This window comes from Sciurus vulgaris (assembly GCF_902686455.1).
Source record: "Sciurus vulgaris genome assembly, chromosome: 1".
NCBI classification, from domain to species: domain Eukaryota; kingdom Metazoa; phylum Chordata; class Mammalia; order Rodentia; family Sciuridae; genus Sciurus; species Sciurus vulgaris.
In genome coordinates this window covers 78691531-78707440 of record NC_136461.1, presented here as the reverse complement: position 1 = coordinate 78707440, position 15910 = coordinate 78691531, and the positions used below count along the sequence as shown (strand labels likewise).

The 15910-nt window shown below is 34.3% G+C and overlaps 1 protein-coding gene across 14 annotated transcripts in view; it reads left to right on the top strand.

The window, feature by feature from the left end:
• Positions 1 to 15501, top strand: part of ZNF644 (zinc finger protein 644) — a 123246-nt gene extending 107745 nt beyond the window's left edge. For all 14 annotated transcript variants that reach the window (XM_079144966.1, XM_079144961.1, XM_079144965.1 and 11 more), the window contains 2 exons: positions 13825 to 13927; positions 14548 to 15501. In XM_079144966.1, the coding sequence (XP_079001092.1) occupies positions 13825 to 13927; positions 14548 to 14740 (296 nt within the window). In that variant the 3' untranslated portion in view covers positions 14741 to 15501. The remainder of the gene's footprint in view (positions 1 to 13824; positions 13928 to 14547) is intronic.
• The last annotated feature ends 409 nt before the right edge of the window (positions 15502 to 15910 follow it).

Below are 15910 nucleotides of genomic sequence, written 5' to 3'. Positions count from 1 at the left end.
TATAGTGATTTATTCAGCCCTAAAGAGTATAAGAAAATTTTGATCTTTACTAAGATTGAACTCTAAAGAATCAAACCACCTTCCACTTACCAGTAGATACCTTCATGATTTCATGATTTCAAACCACCTTCCACTTACCAGCAGATTCCTTAATGATATTGGGCTTTGTGAGGAATTATGAAAAATAGGATACATGTCTCTGCCCCCAGAGAACTTAGGGATTATTGGCAACACATATAGAACTCTCACAATTAGAGAACTGTGCAAGATAGTGTACAGTTAAATGGTATATTGCCTGTGAATCGTGTTGGAAGGAGTTCAGGTTTTTTGTCTGGGCCTCATTCTGAAGGGAGCTAGCAATTAAGTGGGATTCCTTTTTTTCTTGCTGCTTTTATAGTTTGTTGTTATCAAATAGAGCCTCAAAATAAGAGAAAAATAATAAAGAAAGTTCATGCTGGTATGTTTCTTGTCATTGTTTTTTAAAGGAGAGAGGAAAGAGTTGCAGAACATTTATTTACTTTCATTCAACAAAAGTTGGGACTATGCTTGTCTCTGAGGCTGTAAAAACCCAATATTCCAGCTACATAAACATAATCATGATCCGTACCATTAGAGTAAGTTCTATAGTATTCAGCCAGACTCCAAATTTGAAGAATGAAGAGTTTTGTGAAGAAGAGGTGAAGTAGAATGTTCCAAGCAGAGAGCAAAACACAAAGGGCTAAAATTTGAGAATCAATAGCTATATCATCCCTCAGTATTTTTCCAAAAGAACAGAACTCAGCATACTGTAATGATACATGCATACACATGTTTATAGCAAGCAGCACAGTTTACAGTGGCCAAGTTATAGAACCAACTTAGGTGTCCATCAACAGATAAATGGTTAAAGAAAATTTGATGTATATACAGGATGGAATTTTATTCAGCCATAAAGAGGAATGAAATTATGTCAGGTGCAGGAAAATGGATGGAACTGATCATGTTAACAAAATAAGCCAGACTCAGAAAATCAAGGACTGTATGTTTTTTCATGTATGAGAAACTAGAGAGAAAAATAGGGAAAAGGGGGTGAAGGTAATCTCATGAAAACAAGCGAGACCAGTAGAGGAAAGGAGGAGGATCAAAGGGAAGGGGAAATTAAATTGATCAGATTCTGTTATGCGCATGTATGAATATGTCACAACTCTGCCATTTTGTATAATTGTAATGTACCAATAAAATTTTTTTAAAAATATAGTTTCACAAAAATGCTGTTTCATTTAAAAATAGTCAATATTATAAAAGGAGTTTATTTTAATCTTAGTTTTAGATGTCAGGTCAGTATGGGTATTTTGTCATGATTAGACAAAACTCTCAAGTGACATCAGACTATCTTTCTACCTCCACAAAATCTTTTTGAATATTTGATTTTGATTATAAAATATTTTGAAATTTATTTTGTAAATTGTAGAAAATATATTAAAATTAATTTATGCTCCCAAAAGAAGAAATTTGAAAGTCAAGAAGTACCAGGAGGACTGGTGTTGTGGCTCAGTGGTAGAGCACTTGCCTAGCATGCGTGAGACCATGGGCTCGATCCTTAACACCACATATAAATAAAATAAAGGTATTGTGTCCACCTACTACTAGAACAAAACAAAACAAAACAATAAAAGAAGTGCCAGGAGATTCTCTTATAGATGTTGGAAAGATGGTGATGCCCTAAAGGTGGGATTAGTGCTTTGAATGCTTCCTAAAGAATTTAGGAAGTCATTGAAGGATTTTTAAAAATAAGTGGTGTACTCAAACTTGTATTTTAGAAACCCATCCATGAGAACAGTGAAAGATGATGTTCTGTATTAAGACTATATATTTATCTCCACAGTAATGTAGCATTCAGGATTTGCAAGATACTGAATTGTTCATATTGAGTAAACTTTCTAAGTAACTTAGACTAACTCTTTAATTACTAAACTTGAGTTTTCCTAACCATTTTGATGATAGTCTTTCTGAACTATTCTAATTTTTGCTTTGTGAAGCAGTGGACTAAATATGATTTCATCATGTACACATTTTGAATAACCTGGATAGATACTAGGTAATTGTTTTATTATGCCAGGAAGCATTTAGGCTATTTGCCCACTATACTAAAAGGAAATTGACTGATTATTCATTACTTCATCAGTTTTTCATCTTGTATTGAGGTTTTTGCATTGTGCTAAGTATGGTAGAGATAAATTGGATCTCCCAATTTAGAAGAAGCGTGCACACATGCAAGACTAATTGATTAGTGCCATTAAAAAGTTTTGTGAAACAGACTGTGGAAATTAAGAGGAAAAGAAAGGTACTGTGAGCCAGACTTTGACAAGCAAGGCTTTTAAATAATGTTTGGGTTTTCACTGATGTGTGTGTGTGTGTGTGTACACTAATACTAAGGATTGAACCCAGGGCCTTGTGCAGGTTAAATACACACTACACCACTGAGGTATACTTCCAGCCCTGCATGTAGTGTTAGAATGGACCCTGAAAAATAGCTGATAGAAATGGAAATTAGGGCCTCGGGTAGGGAAAGAACACATGTGAAAGAGGAGCAACATGGGACAGGTGGAAAGTTTATTAAAATTACTAATAAGTAGGAAATCAGAGAATTCAGTTGGATTTGTGAAGTGAGTCAGGTAGATGACATAGAGTGCTGGTCTAACATATTGGAATTAATTTTGCAGTGAGGCACTGTTGAACTTTTTAAAAAAGAATTTGTATAATGCTTTTGAGTGCTTTTTAAACAAAAGTTAAAGGTTTGGTTGAGGAGAAATTGTAGGTACAGTCATTTTAATAGTCCTATACCAGGGCAATAGCAATAGAAATGTAAAGGGATAATAGATATACAGCTGATGTTATAGAAGTAAGTAAGCAGAACTTTGCAGATAGTTAGAGGTAGATGAATATGAGAAAAAGATGGCTCAAGGTTTTAAATCTTGTTTCTCCAGGGAGAGTGGTTATACTAATACCCTTAGTGATTTTACTACCATGCCATCAAGTAGGAGGATAGGCTTCATTTACTTCTCTGCCAGTTATATAGTAATATGTCATCCACCTGTCCACTGTAATAAAACAAATAGCCATACTTATTCTATCAGTGTTGTTTTTAAAATAGATGTGTTATGGTTTAGATATGAGGTGTCCCCCAAAAGATCATGTGTTAGACATTGTAAGAAAGCTTAGAGGTGAAATGATTGGGTTTTGAGAGCCTTAACTGAACCAGTACATTAATCCACTTGAATGGATTAGTTGGGTGGTAATTGTAGGCAGGTGGGGTGTAGCTGGAGGAGGTGGGTCACTTGAAGGGGGTGCCTTTGGAGTATATATTTTGTCCCTGGTGATTGAGAGCTCTCTCTTTCTGCTTCCTGGTACCGTCCTAAGTTGCTTTCCTCTTCCACCTTGCTATTCTGCCTCTCCTTGAGCCCAGAGAAATGGAGTTGGCCATCTATGGACTGAGACCTCTAAAACCATGAGCCCAAATAAACTTTTCCTTCTCTACATTGTTCTTGTCAGGTCTTTTGGTCACATTTGTAAAAAAAAACTGATTATATGAGAAGGTTTTACATCATTGCCACATAAAACAGATTTCATGATGCCTGTTTTTGCTGATAATTAGTTAACAAAATTTAGTGCTATTTGGCCATCTTTTTTTTATAAGCATCTTGTTTTTTCATAAGTCTTACCTTGTCCCCTAGCCTATTGGTTTTGTATCTAATTTTGGGGAGTATGGCTTTTTAATGTTTGGAATTTTAAAATACGTTTCAAATCTCACATCTCTTTAGTTGTATTATGTGTGTTTACTCTGATTTCTAATCTAACGTTAATTTCTTGAATGCTATTTATTATCTGGGTTAAGGTATAGTTAAACCTTAAAATACAAAACATGTTACTGGACAGAGCCAAATGTTGGGTAATTTGCTTTAATTGACTTTATGAATATAATACAATTATACACTGACTTTCTCACTTGAGATTAGCTCTAGAGGATGGTCTGTTGAAAATTGGTGGTTCTGTCATGGGAAAAGAAATATCTCCAGAAGTGGTTCCTCAGGAGTTCCCACAGAAAGGGGAAACTTGATTCAGGACAAGTAGGATCTTTGACATACATGATGGAAAAGAATTTCAGCACATGTCAGTGGAGGCAAAGAGATTATATATTTAGGACAGCAAGGAATACTCAAGGGAGAATGAAGTTCATCTCAAGTGAGAGATGTGTTTTGGGGATTCCCACTCTTAAAGGAAACTCAAAAAGGAATGGGTATGGCAAAGTACATGGGGATGATACAGATCAGTCTGGTGATCTTAGCATGATTTATGGTGGTCTCATCATTCTCAGGATCTTTAGGCCTATGTGGTCTTTATTATCTGATCAATTGATAGTATAGGAAGGTTCTCTAAATTACAAATTTCTCAGAATAAGGTGTTTCTCTTACTCTTTTATTGGTGGGCTAATTAATAGTGCCCAAGGTAGATTTACAGAATTCCCAGCAATTTAGGATTGATAGGCGTGGGAAAGAGACGGACTTGGAGACTGATAGGCCTGAAAAAGTATGTGGAACTTATGAGTTAAATTTTTATTTTTCTTGTTCTTCTTTATTTCTCCTTTCTACCTATTTTTATTTCTTCTGTTCTACCTAGTCCTTCATCCACCCAGAAGCAGGAAAATGGAATTTATTATTCTTTGTTGTATCCACAGTTGGAAGAATAAGGTTAATTCTTGCTATCCAGTGTTTAAAATCTGTTTGTAATCATGGCCTTAGCTGGAAGCTAACCAAAACAGAAAATAACTGGTCAGCACTGTGGTTGGTTGTAGTTTTGAATTTAGCAGGAATATGTAAGGCTCTTAAAAATTATAAAAAGCCAAATTGGATTAATTGGATTTATGAATTTGTGACATTTAGATTTACTCTATTAGTGTGAGCCCTATCCAATTTAAGTTGAATATAATTATGTGGAAGACAATTTTTTTTTTTTAATTGTAAGGTAAGGTAGTTTCCTTACTTAACAAGTATTTTATTCCTGCCATATCTGAAGTGATGTTTTACAAATGTTGAGACTTTGGAAGTCAAGGCGTTTGGTAATACTCAGGTAGTTCTAAACAAAAATGGACTTGGTATAGATTCATAATTTGTGCTTTAATGTTTGTTCTGGTTTTAGATGTGTCTTAGTCTAAGAAAACTGATATTCATTGCACCTGCCTGCATTGCTTAATTAAAAAGCATGCAAACCGAACTTATCTTGAGAAGAAAATTTTAAGTGTTTTTTTATGTGTTACCACAGAGAAGTAATACATTTTCTATCCTATATAGCAAATAACTGACCAGTAAACCATCTGTGACTAGGGTATTAGCTTTTTTTTTTATTTTATTTTTTATTTTAATTTGCTTTTGGCTAACTGGTAAAACTAGTCTCCCTCTAATACCTGTTTATAAATCATATTTATGTCTAGCTTTTCTCTTTACATCTTGAGAATACTTGCTCAAAATATTATGTTACTGATCATCCCTTCTACTTTGAAATAGTGGAGACTTTGGAAATTTTTTTTTTTTTTTTTTTCCTATGCAGGGTACCTCTGTTACTTGAATGCTTTCTCTGAACCAAGTTTATAAGGATGTTGCTATTCTAAATATAAACTCTTCGTATGAAAAACTCAGTCAGCTTCTTCTTCTAGACTAATAGCCACAGACATACTCCTTAAAGCAAAGGAAACCTGCTTTCCAGATAGTTTGTGTATCATCCTTTTCCAAATGAAATGTTTGTGGGGTTTTTTTGGTTTGTTTTTTTCTTGTACCAGGGATTGAATTTGGGAGCACTTGACCACTGAATCACATCCCTAGTCCTATTTTGTGTTTTATGTAGAGACAGGGTCTCACTGAGTTGCTTAGCACCTCATCATAGCTGAGGTTGGCTTTGAACTTGCAATCCTCCTGCTTCAGCCTCCAGAGCCACTGGGATTATCGGCATGCACCACTGCACCTGGCTTTCCAGATGGAATGTTAAAACATTTTAGGCTGTAGTTTACTTCGCCACCTATTTTGTGATTCTGAGTCAATTACTTGTTTTTAGTCACTGGGATAAGAAGCTCTGCTACTGAAAAAATAGTTTTTAGATTGAATTGTCAAGGGAAAATATTATGGTTTGGATCTGGAATGTCCACCAAAACTTGTGTGTTGTTCCTGATGCTGCAGTGTCTAGTGTTGAGACTTTTGAGAAGGATTGTATCATGAAGACTATAACCTTGTTTTATGGATTTTTGATTGGGGGTTACTGGGGAGTATATCTTGTCCTTGGGGACTGTATCATGTCCTTGGACCCATCCTTTCCTTGAGTGCCTGCTGTCCACCCCTTTGCCTGCCGGTTGCTGAACCTGAACAGCTAGTTTCTGCCATGCTTTCCACCATGATGTTCTGCCCTATTAGAGCAATAGACCATGAACTGAATTTCTAAAAATTAGAAGCCAAAATAAACCTTTTTCCTCTTCTTAAGTTGTTCTCAGGAATTTTGGTCATAGTGACAAAAAGCTGACTAATGCAGAAAATGATGGTGTAATTAAATACTTATGAGGTTACTAACTGTATATCTTTATGTTCTTCCTAATTGGAAGAAGAACATTGCTCTCCATAACATACACTGCTTATCTTGGGAACAATGATTGGCTTGATTATGTTGTATAGCTGTGAGCAAAGAATTTGTGTTGGTATTAGTAGGGGAATCCTTTCCAGTTTAATGTGCTATAGGGAATGGGGATTTAACAGTTTCTCCCTTAATAGCTACCTTTTATTTTATTTATTTTTTATTTTATTTTATTTTATTTTATTTTATTTTATTTTATTTAAATGGCCAAGAGTTTAAAAGGTGGAGCTGTATGTATCCTTTCTCTTTAGGGTACTGACTACTTAGGACCCAGGACTAACTACAAAATTTGCAGGATCCAGTGGAAAATTAAAAGTATAGTACCCTTTGTTTCAAATTATTAAGAATTCCAAAGCTACAATAGCAGAGAATTAAACCTCCTTATGGGGCCCTATGTAACTACACAGGCCTCTCAAACCCATGAAGCTAGTCTTGTGGCTACTTTGTGCAGACAAAAATGTGTAAGCTTAGAAAAAATTTAGCTTTTCAACAAATGACTTCCCCTCCCTTCATCCCTATTTTATATAATGTAATACTTTTCTTTAAAAAACAAAACAAAAAACCCTAGTTCTTTTTCATAGAAAAATAGAAAAGTGCTATTTGCCAAGAATTTTTTTATATGATTGGCACTTATAAACCTTGAAGGATTAGTGACACCAATTCAAATCAATTTTTTTTATCAAATCAATTTTATTTATCTGTCTCACACTATACCCCTGTGACATGTGCATCCTCTTCCCACCTCACCACTTATTCCACTACCACCTTCATCACCAGCTCTTTAATGGAGGTGGTGTTCATGTTATTTTTATACCTACTATCTTCCTGGATGAACTTATATCTGCTATTGCTTGCCCAACTTGTACAAGCTAACTTAATAAGGAAAAAAAAAATTTCCCCTCTAGTAGGATTGTAACATTCCTCTTATCTGGGATATATACAACCTACACCAGTGCTTTGTTTTATAAGTGCCCTGTAAAACTCAGGCTGAAATCTAAGTACCATTGTAAGAGGTAATTAGGTCATTGGAGCTCCACTCTCATGCATGGCTGTTATTATGAAAGGGAATAGGTTAGTTATTAAAAGAAGTGGTTCCTGATAAAAAAAAAAAAAAAAGGATGGTTTTGCCCAGTTTTCACAGTCTCCCATGTGTTCATTTGCTCTTCTGCCATGTTATGACCCAGCACAGATGCCCTCACCAGGTGCTAGTGCCCATGCTCTTGGACTTCCCAGCCTCCAGAATTGCAAGCCAAAGGAACTTCTGTTTATAATTTACCCTCTGTGTGTGTGTAGGAGAGTGGAACTGTTGATGTAACAAACAGCCTGAAAATGTGAAAGCAGCTTTGGAACTGTGTAATGAGTAGGAGCTGAAAGAATTTGGAGAACAGACTAGTAAAGGCTTATATTGCCGTGAATGGAGCATTAAGGGTGATTCTGGTGAGGGCTTAGAAGAGTAGTGTAGGGAAAGTCTGAATCTTAAAATTATTTTAGTGTTTATGACACAGAGGATTGGTAGAACTGTACTCAGTAAAGGCCATTCTGATAGAGTTTCAGACAGAAATGAGGAACAAGATATTGGATACTGAGGTACAAGTCACTCTTGTTATACAGTTGTGAAGAACTTGACAGAATTGTCTCTATGCCCTAGAACTTAGAAGAATGCAGAAATTTAGAGTAATAAACTAGGGTATCTGGTAGAGAAAATTTCTGAACAACAAAGTATTTGACCTGCTTTGTGACTACTTTTAACTGCTGTGAGTTACAAGAGAAACTGAAAGGCAGAATTTATAATTAAAAAATCAGAAGGTACTGGGGTTGTGGCTCAGTGGTAGAGTGCTTGCCTGGCATGTGTGAGGCACTGGGTTTAATTTTCAGTACCACATATAAATAAATAAAAAATAAAGGTCCATAGATGGCTAAAAAAAATAAAAATACAAAAAGAGAAGCACAGTGGGAAGATTGAAAAATTCTCAGTGTGATCGTGTAAATTGTGTTGGAGAATACTAAAGGTGTAGCCAAGAGACCAGTTGTTAAAAAGATTATCTTAGATAAAAGGAAGCCTGGTGCTGTTCATCAACACAGTGGGACTAAGTCCCAGAAGGCATTTGAGTCTCTGCTCCCAGCCTTCCTGTGTGGGGCAGTTTTGTGGCCTCAGAATATATAAGTGGTAAGCCTTGACCGTGTCCGTATGGTGTTATGTCTGCCGATGCATGGAACTTGTAAGAACTGTGGGGTGTAGAACCCCCACCTATATTTCAAAGGATGTTGTGGACTACCTGGGTGCCCAGGCTGAGAAATTAAGGGCTGAACTGCTATAGAGAGTCCACACTAGGCCACAGTAGAGCTGTGGGAGCATTCAAGATCCCAAAAGTGTAAGGCCTCGGAAAACTGTAGGCAAAAGACTCCAACTTGAGAACTGAAGCCAGGGCTGAACCAAGTGAAGACAAAGGCATGGGGCTAAGGCTTTGCGTACCTAAACCTTCCAGTATATCCAGGAAGTAGCACATGGATAAAAATTAATCTGGAGCTTTAAAGCTTAATATTGTTTTTCCTGTTAGACTTTGGACTTATTTGGGCCCAGTTACCCCTTCTTGCCTATTTCTCCTTTTTGTGTTTTGGAAGTAGATAATTTGTTTTGCCTTCACAGGCATACTGCTGGTAGAAATTTGCCTCAGAATGAATCATGCCTTGAGTCTCAGCCATATCTGATTTAGAGGAGATGCTGGACTTTGGACTCTTGAGTTGGTGCTGAAACTTTTTGGAATAGCATGGATGTATTTTGTATGTGAGGTTTTAGGGGGTACAGGTCAGAATGCTGTAGTTTGAATGTCCCCTCCAAAACTCATATTGAAATTTTATTGCCATTGTCATAGTATTAAGAGGTATGGTCTTTAAGAGGTGATAAGGCTATTAAGGCTTGACACTTATGACTGCATTAATGTAATTATTGTGGGAGTTGATTATTTATTACAGGAGTGGATTCCTGATAAAAGGATGAATTTGCCCAATTTGCTGTTTTGAGTGTGCTCACTCCCTTCTGCCATGTTGTGACTCAGTAGAAAGGCCCTTGTAGATGGTGGTGCCATGCTTTCGGACTTCCGTGCTTCCAGAACTGTGGGCCATATACACTTCTACATTGTTTCTGGTTTATCCAGTCTGTAATATTCTGTTAAAGCAGCAGGTAACGGACTAAGATACCTAGGAATTCCAACAATCAGGGAAGAAACAGATGAAAAGGACTTTTAAATGATTGAGTATGGGGAAGATAATTGCAAATAAAAATATTTTGGTGGTGAATGTTAATTTAATTTTATGGTATGCTTCTATATCACAGAAGCTTCAGGTATTTTATGAAATATTCTATGAGGTCATACTCTACAGTGAAGAAAAAAGGTAATGAAATTCATTGAAGCAGAACAGTTATGTATATATGGACAGAAAGGTGGAAAAGGCATAAAATTTAATTTAACAATGTTAGAGCCAAAAGTAACTTCTTTTTCTTTTATGTATAAAACTAAACAGTTGTTCAGAAAACAGACTTGAATTTGTTTATGTCATATTATCTGTTTGTATGCTTTTTACTGATATGGTTTAGCATTTTGGACATGTTCGCATTTCACAGCATAGCAGTATGGTGTTCATTTTGAGGACACATATCTGTTGTATTTCACTTTGATATTTCAAAACAGCTGTTATAATGAAAGGTATATTGTAAAACTTTTTGTTTATGATCTTACTGCTCAGTTCATTCTCCCCACAAGTTTCCTAGTACCAGTGTAGATCTTTGATAAAATCAGATAATTTCCAAGATTGTTGAGTCTTCTGGCTGAGGTTACCCACCAAAAAGGTTTGAGTGACTATTGTTCCTTTCTAAAGAAGCAATTATACAATTTTACTCACACTTAAAGAGAACTTAAAAATTTCTAAAACTAATCTGGTTATTTTGTGTGTGCAAATATAGATATACAGTGTTAGATTTAAAATAGTTTGGAAATTGAAAAAGGCATGTGAGATTTTTTTTCTTCTTTAACAGTAATAATTGCAAATGAAACCCTACAACAAAGAAGGCTTTGTGTAACAAAGTTATCTGTTTGGCAGATTACTCATATAAACAACTTTGGTTGTTGATCCCATATTGATGAACTTCATTATATTGAAATCAAATCTGTTATACTAAAGTTGAATGCATTCTATATTTAATGTTGTAGCAAAACCTGGTACAGTACAGAATAAACCTGTTTTTACCTCTAGTTGTAATAAAATCTGTTAAATGACAATGTTTGTGTAATAGACATGTTTGCACATCACCTTTTTCATATAGGGGAGCTTTTCCTGTAAGTCATCTTTTTATTTAGAAGATACTATATAGATGTCCCCTTTATGTACTTGTCAAATAATTCAGTTTTTTACAGAGGTAGGGTTGGTATTAGAAAAAAATCCTTACCTGTTAAATGTAATAATGTCTTTTATCAAATTAAAAAAAATTTTCAAGGGCTAAGAAGTTTTTAAGTAATAATGAAGGCATTTGGGTTTAATTATGAGAGGTATGAAGTTTTTAATACCTTAACCTTAAGGGTATATGTCAACGAATTTTTAATGTATGAGGTTCTCTAACTTGGAGCCCTAACTACCAGAAATTATCAGTCTCGTGCTGGTAGAGTTGTCCTGCTTTCCAAGGTCATAATACCTTCAAATATTAATTACTATAAAAACCATGATATTCACATTTAAAATTCACATGATCATTTATCAAACCACCTAAACTTCAGAATTTCTAGAATCTGTACAGCATCAAAAGTCAGAAAATACCATTTTCCTCTGTTAAAGAAAAAGTCCTAATTTCTGTATCTTAGTAAAACATGTTCCATTTTTAAAGTTAATACAGCATCTAAAAGTAACTCACGTTTTATAATTCATAAACCATTATTTTGCATACTTTCTTACCCTTTCTCAGTTTGCTTTATGTCCCTCACATTAGTATTCTGTGAACATAGTTTTTAAGAATTGTTATAATGTATTCTTTTTGCATCCTGCAGTAATTTATTTGCATTTTTAAAAAAGTTTGAATATAGTGTGGCATTTTGACACCCAGAAAGCTCATCTACCAGTGATCTCATGATAAATGAAATGCTTGCTCTGTTCCACCTAACAGGCAGATATTGTGTATGGTTTACATTACAGGTGAAAAGAATAGCTGACATCTACTATCTTACTTTTTGAGTTCTCTGAACTCTCATTTCCAGTGTGTGAATCACTTAAAATTCACTTAGATTCAAATTGCTCACCAGAACAATCAGGAAGAAGAACTGCTGTTAACAAAATACATGGTACTCTACTCTTCGTGCTAGTTGTGAAGAATCTAGTTTCTATATATAAGCTTGACTGGCCAGTGATTTAGACCTAAGAATGTGTGACAAGAGCAACATATTTAAACAAATGATGCCAAAGTGTTGCTTAGGAATGTTACCTGTGTTACACAGGGCTAGAACATATTTCCATTCATAGGCTATCTAAATGTTGGTTTAATTGCTGAGTTTTGCTTTATTTCTGTTCTAGAATTATTTGTAGAGTTCCTGTTGTGTGCCAGGCTCTTGACTGAAGTAACTAATGAAAACCTTAGAAGATTTTTCTATTCCAGATTTTGGCTGTTTACCTTTGAAGTAGCCATTCTTTAATACTTAACTTGACTTCCAGTTGTTCTTATTACTTATAGACTCTTGTTCAAAGGATGAACAGAAAAAGACTGTGGGTCTTAGATTTTACTTTTAAACAGGCAGGTGACAGGATGCCAAAACCAGTGACTTGAATAAGATTTAGGCTTCTTATATGGTTTTTTAATTTTCTATGTGGCATTTCTGTTGTCATTGCCACTTGAGTATTGTAAGGTAATACGTTTACTGGTTTTGTGATAGTAGCATCTGTTCTTTTGGAATCCAGACTTTGAAAAACTCATTGCACAGAATCATTGAATAGCCAGTTCCTGTTCTCTCTTACTTGGAATTTTTTCAGGGGATTTCAGGTGGCAGAATAAGAAGAAAAACCAGTTTGAGTGATTCTTCTGTTACCTTTGTATCCCTCCCCCTTGGATCCCTAGAGATAAACTCTTACCTTCTCTTCCTGCTAATTGACAGCAGCACCCTGGATTACTATCATCCCTTTGTTCAAAGGAATGGTGTAACTGTATTCAAAGACTTACAAAATGTGTGTCCTATTTGAATTTATAAAAATGCTTTTTTCCTTTATTAAGCCAAAATTTTTGGAATAAATAATAATAGGAAAAGTCAAGTAATGGAAAGATTTCAGAACACTTAGCACTAAAATTTTGGTCTATCTTAATATAAAATCTTTTTTTCCTTTTTAATCACATTTTAAAAATATACTATTGAAGAAAATATAAAGTGGAAAAATGTAGAGAATAGTTAACATCAAACATTGGATTCAGTTGTGAACTTATATAATGTAGATTTATATTTCTTTTCTTTTTTTTAAATATCTTTATTTTTTTGTGTGGTACTGAGGATCGAACCCAGTGCCTCACATGTGGGAGGCAAGTGCTCTACCACTGAACCATAGCCCCAGCCCCTATATTTATTTTCTAGTAAAATAAAAGTTACATGTTTGCATGATTTTTACATTTAATACAGATTGAGTTTAAAAATTAAACTTGAGGGTTTTTTTTGCCTTTGTATTGCCATAAAAATTGATTTTTATTACATTATCGATGTTCCCTTACTCAATTTTCTACTTGTGAGACCTACTTAAATGGAGTAGTGATCAAATATCAAATACAAGCAATTTAGTGATCTTAAATAAAAGGTTATTATTTTCCTGAAATTAAGAAAGATTTAACCAGATCTTGATTACATACAATCAAGAAAATTTTATGGTAGTTATTGGCCAACTTAGTAGTTTCCAGATATTTACTTATATTTTGTCAGTTCTAGTTTGGAATGGTAAACCATTATTTGAAAAAGCAATACAGGACAAATGTATGTAGGTAATGTTATTGCTGTTAAGCGATTCAGCTGTAAGTTAGTGCATGCCTCAGAAAATAGGAAAATAAATACAAACTTTTTCCTACTTGATTTTGGTGGTCTGACCTCTCTAAAAATATGTATGTGTGTTTCATACATAATAAATAAGGAATTTAAGTCTTTCTCTTCCCTTTTTTAGCCTTAGATTGTAAGCAAAAGAAATCAAGGTCAAGATCTGGAAGCAAGAAGAAAATGCTAACATTACCTCATGGTGCTGACGAGGTTTACATTCTCCGATGCAGGTATATACTTATATTGCTATATCTACTTCGAGACATATTAACTATTTTATTTGGAATTTTTAATTTGTGACAGTACATTGAATAGTCAAGTTATAAGTGAATTTTTGTAGACAGACTTAAAATCCTTTTAGTTTACTCAGCAACTAAGAAACATTTTATATTTTAGCCAAGAACCTCTGTTAAATACTGTGATTTGTAAAAGTGGCTTTTTAATTGTTGTTGGTTTTTAGTTTGATTAGTTTGGTTTCAATTAGTTCGATTCACTTTCAATTTTTCTATTGTTAGTTCCTGCTTATTGGGAACACATTCGACTTTCCCTTCATATAATAACTTCTTCCAAACAGTCACACAGGAAAGTATTCTGAATTGAGGGTCTTTAGAGAGTGGCACATTTTAGAGTGATAATTGTTGTAAATTACTTAAGATTTGTAGGTGTTAAGACTATTTAATTTATTATAACTCTTAATAATAGGAATTAGGAGTTTCAGTATCATTAAATCATCTCAACTTCATTTAGAAACTGTCAGGTTTATTCCTGAAATGTTTTATGGATTTTATGTGAGTTGGCTTTAAATAAAAGAACTCGGTTATGTTAAGAGAACTTTTATCAACCTCTGTAGGTTTTGTGGCCTAGTCTTTCGAGGACCATTGTCTGTTCAAGAAGACTGGATTAAGCACTTACAACGACACATTGTAAACGCTAACCTTCCACGGACTGGAGCTGGCATGGTGGAAGTTACGTCACTACTTAAAAAGCCTGCTTCCATTACAGAAACTTCATTTTCTCTACTAATGGCAGAAGCAGCTTCATAGAACCAGGAAATCTTTTAAATAGCAAATTTGAATTGGATGTAAATTTGAAATTCTTTCCTTTTTTTTTTTTTTTTTTTTTTTTGTAAGCCACATTAAAGTATCCGTTTATAAATACTAAAGCAGGAAAATGGGGAAAAGTGAATTTACAGTGACATCAGAGCAAATTGAACACTTAAAAACAGTAAGTAGTCTATATATTTTATATAGAGTGGAAGATGTGTTTTTAAGATTTACTAAGTTTTGTTGGTTAACTATGTTCACTCAATAAAAGACCTTACATGTAAGCAGCCATTTATAAATGTTGCACATGGATACATAATAGACAGACTTATTGGAAAATTATGTTTTCTGCAGTGTTACCAGAATCAAGGCTCTGTTTATTCCCCACAAGACTTGCATAGACAAATAAGATATTATATTTTGTTTGTATGTATTTAGTGTTTTGTATAATACCAGGAACTTGCTAACTAAATTTACTCAACTTAGGGCATTAAATATCATGTACTTCATAGTTTGAGACTGTTCACTCAAATAGGGCAGAGTACTATTCTATCTAGATGTGTAAGTGTTTTTTTAAAATCACATGGAACGGTTTTTTTTATACTAAAAAGTGGAGGGAGATTTGTTTAAACAAGTATTTCTAAAAGAAATATGTACATAGTCCTGGAAATTATTTGTGGTAAGGAAATATTCTTTACTCCAGTTGCATTTCTCAGACAATAAAGTGGTGCATCCATGCTACCTCCTACTTTGTCAACAAAGATGCTATTTACCCTTTACATTTTTGTATCATAATAGATTTTAAAAATCTAATGTTCTTTATTGCAAGACATCCTTTTGTTAACAGATTTGTTTCTTTTTAATGTTTTACCTAAAATTTGACATGCTTACAGGACAGGTTTGCCTCTTACTTTATTTAACATTGTAGAAATGTAATAAACAATGCTCACTACACAATTTAGAATAGGCTTTCTCATTTATATTACCTTCCAAATTTGGTCAGTTAGCAAAACTTAATACACCAATTAAAATATTTCTACATATGATGAGAATGTTTACAATTTAAATTTTAGAACTTGTTTTGGATGTGATTATATGTATGAAAATTGTGTAACACTATGCTCATGCTAAGAACCGACATAACGGAATTACTGAAATAAATGTGCTGTG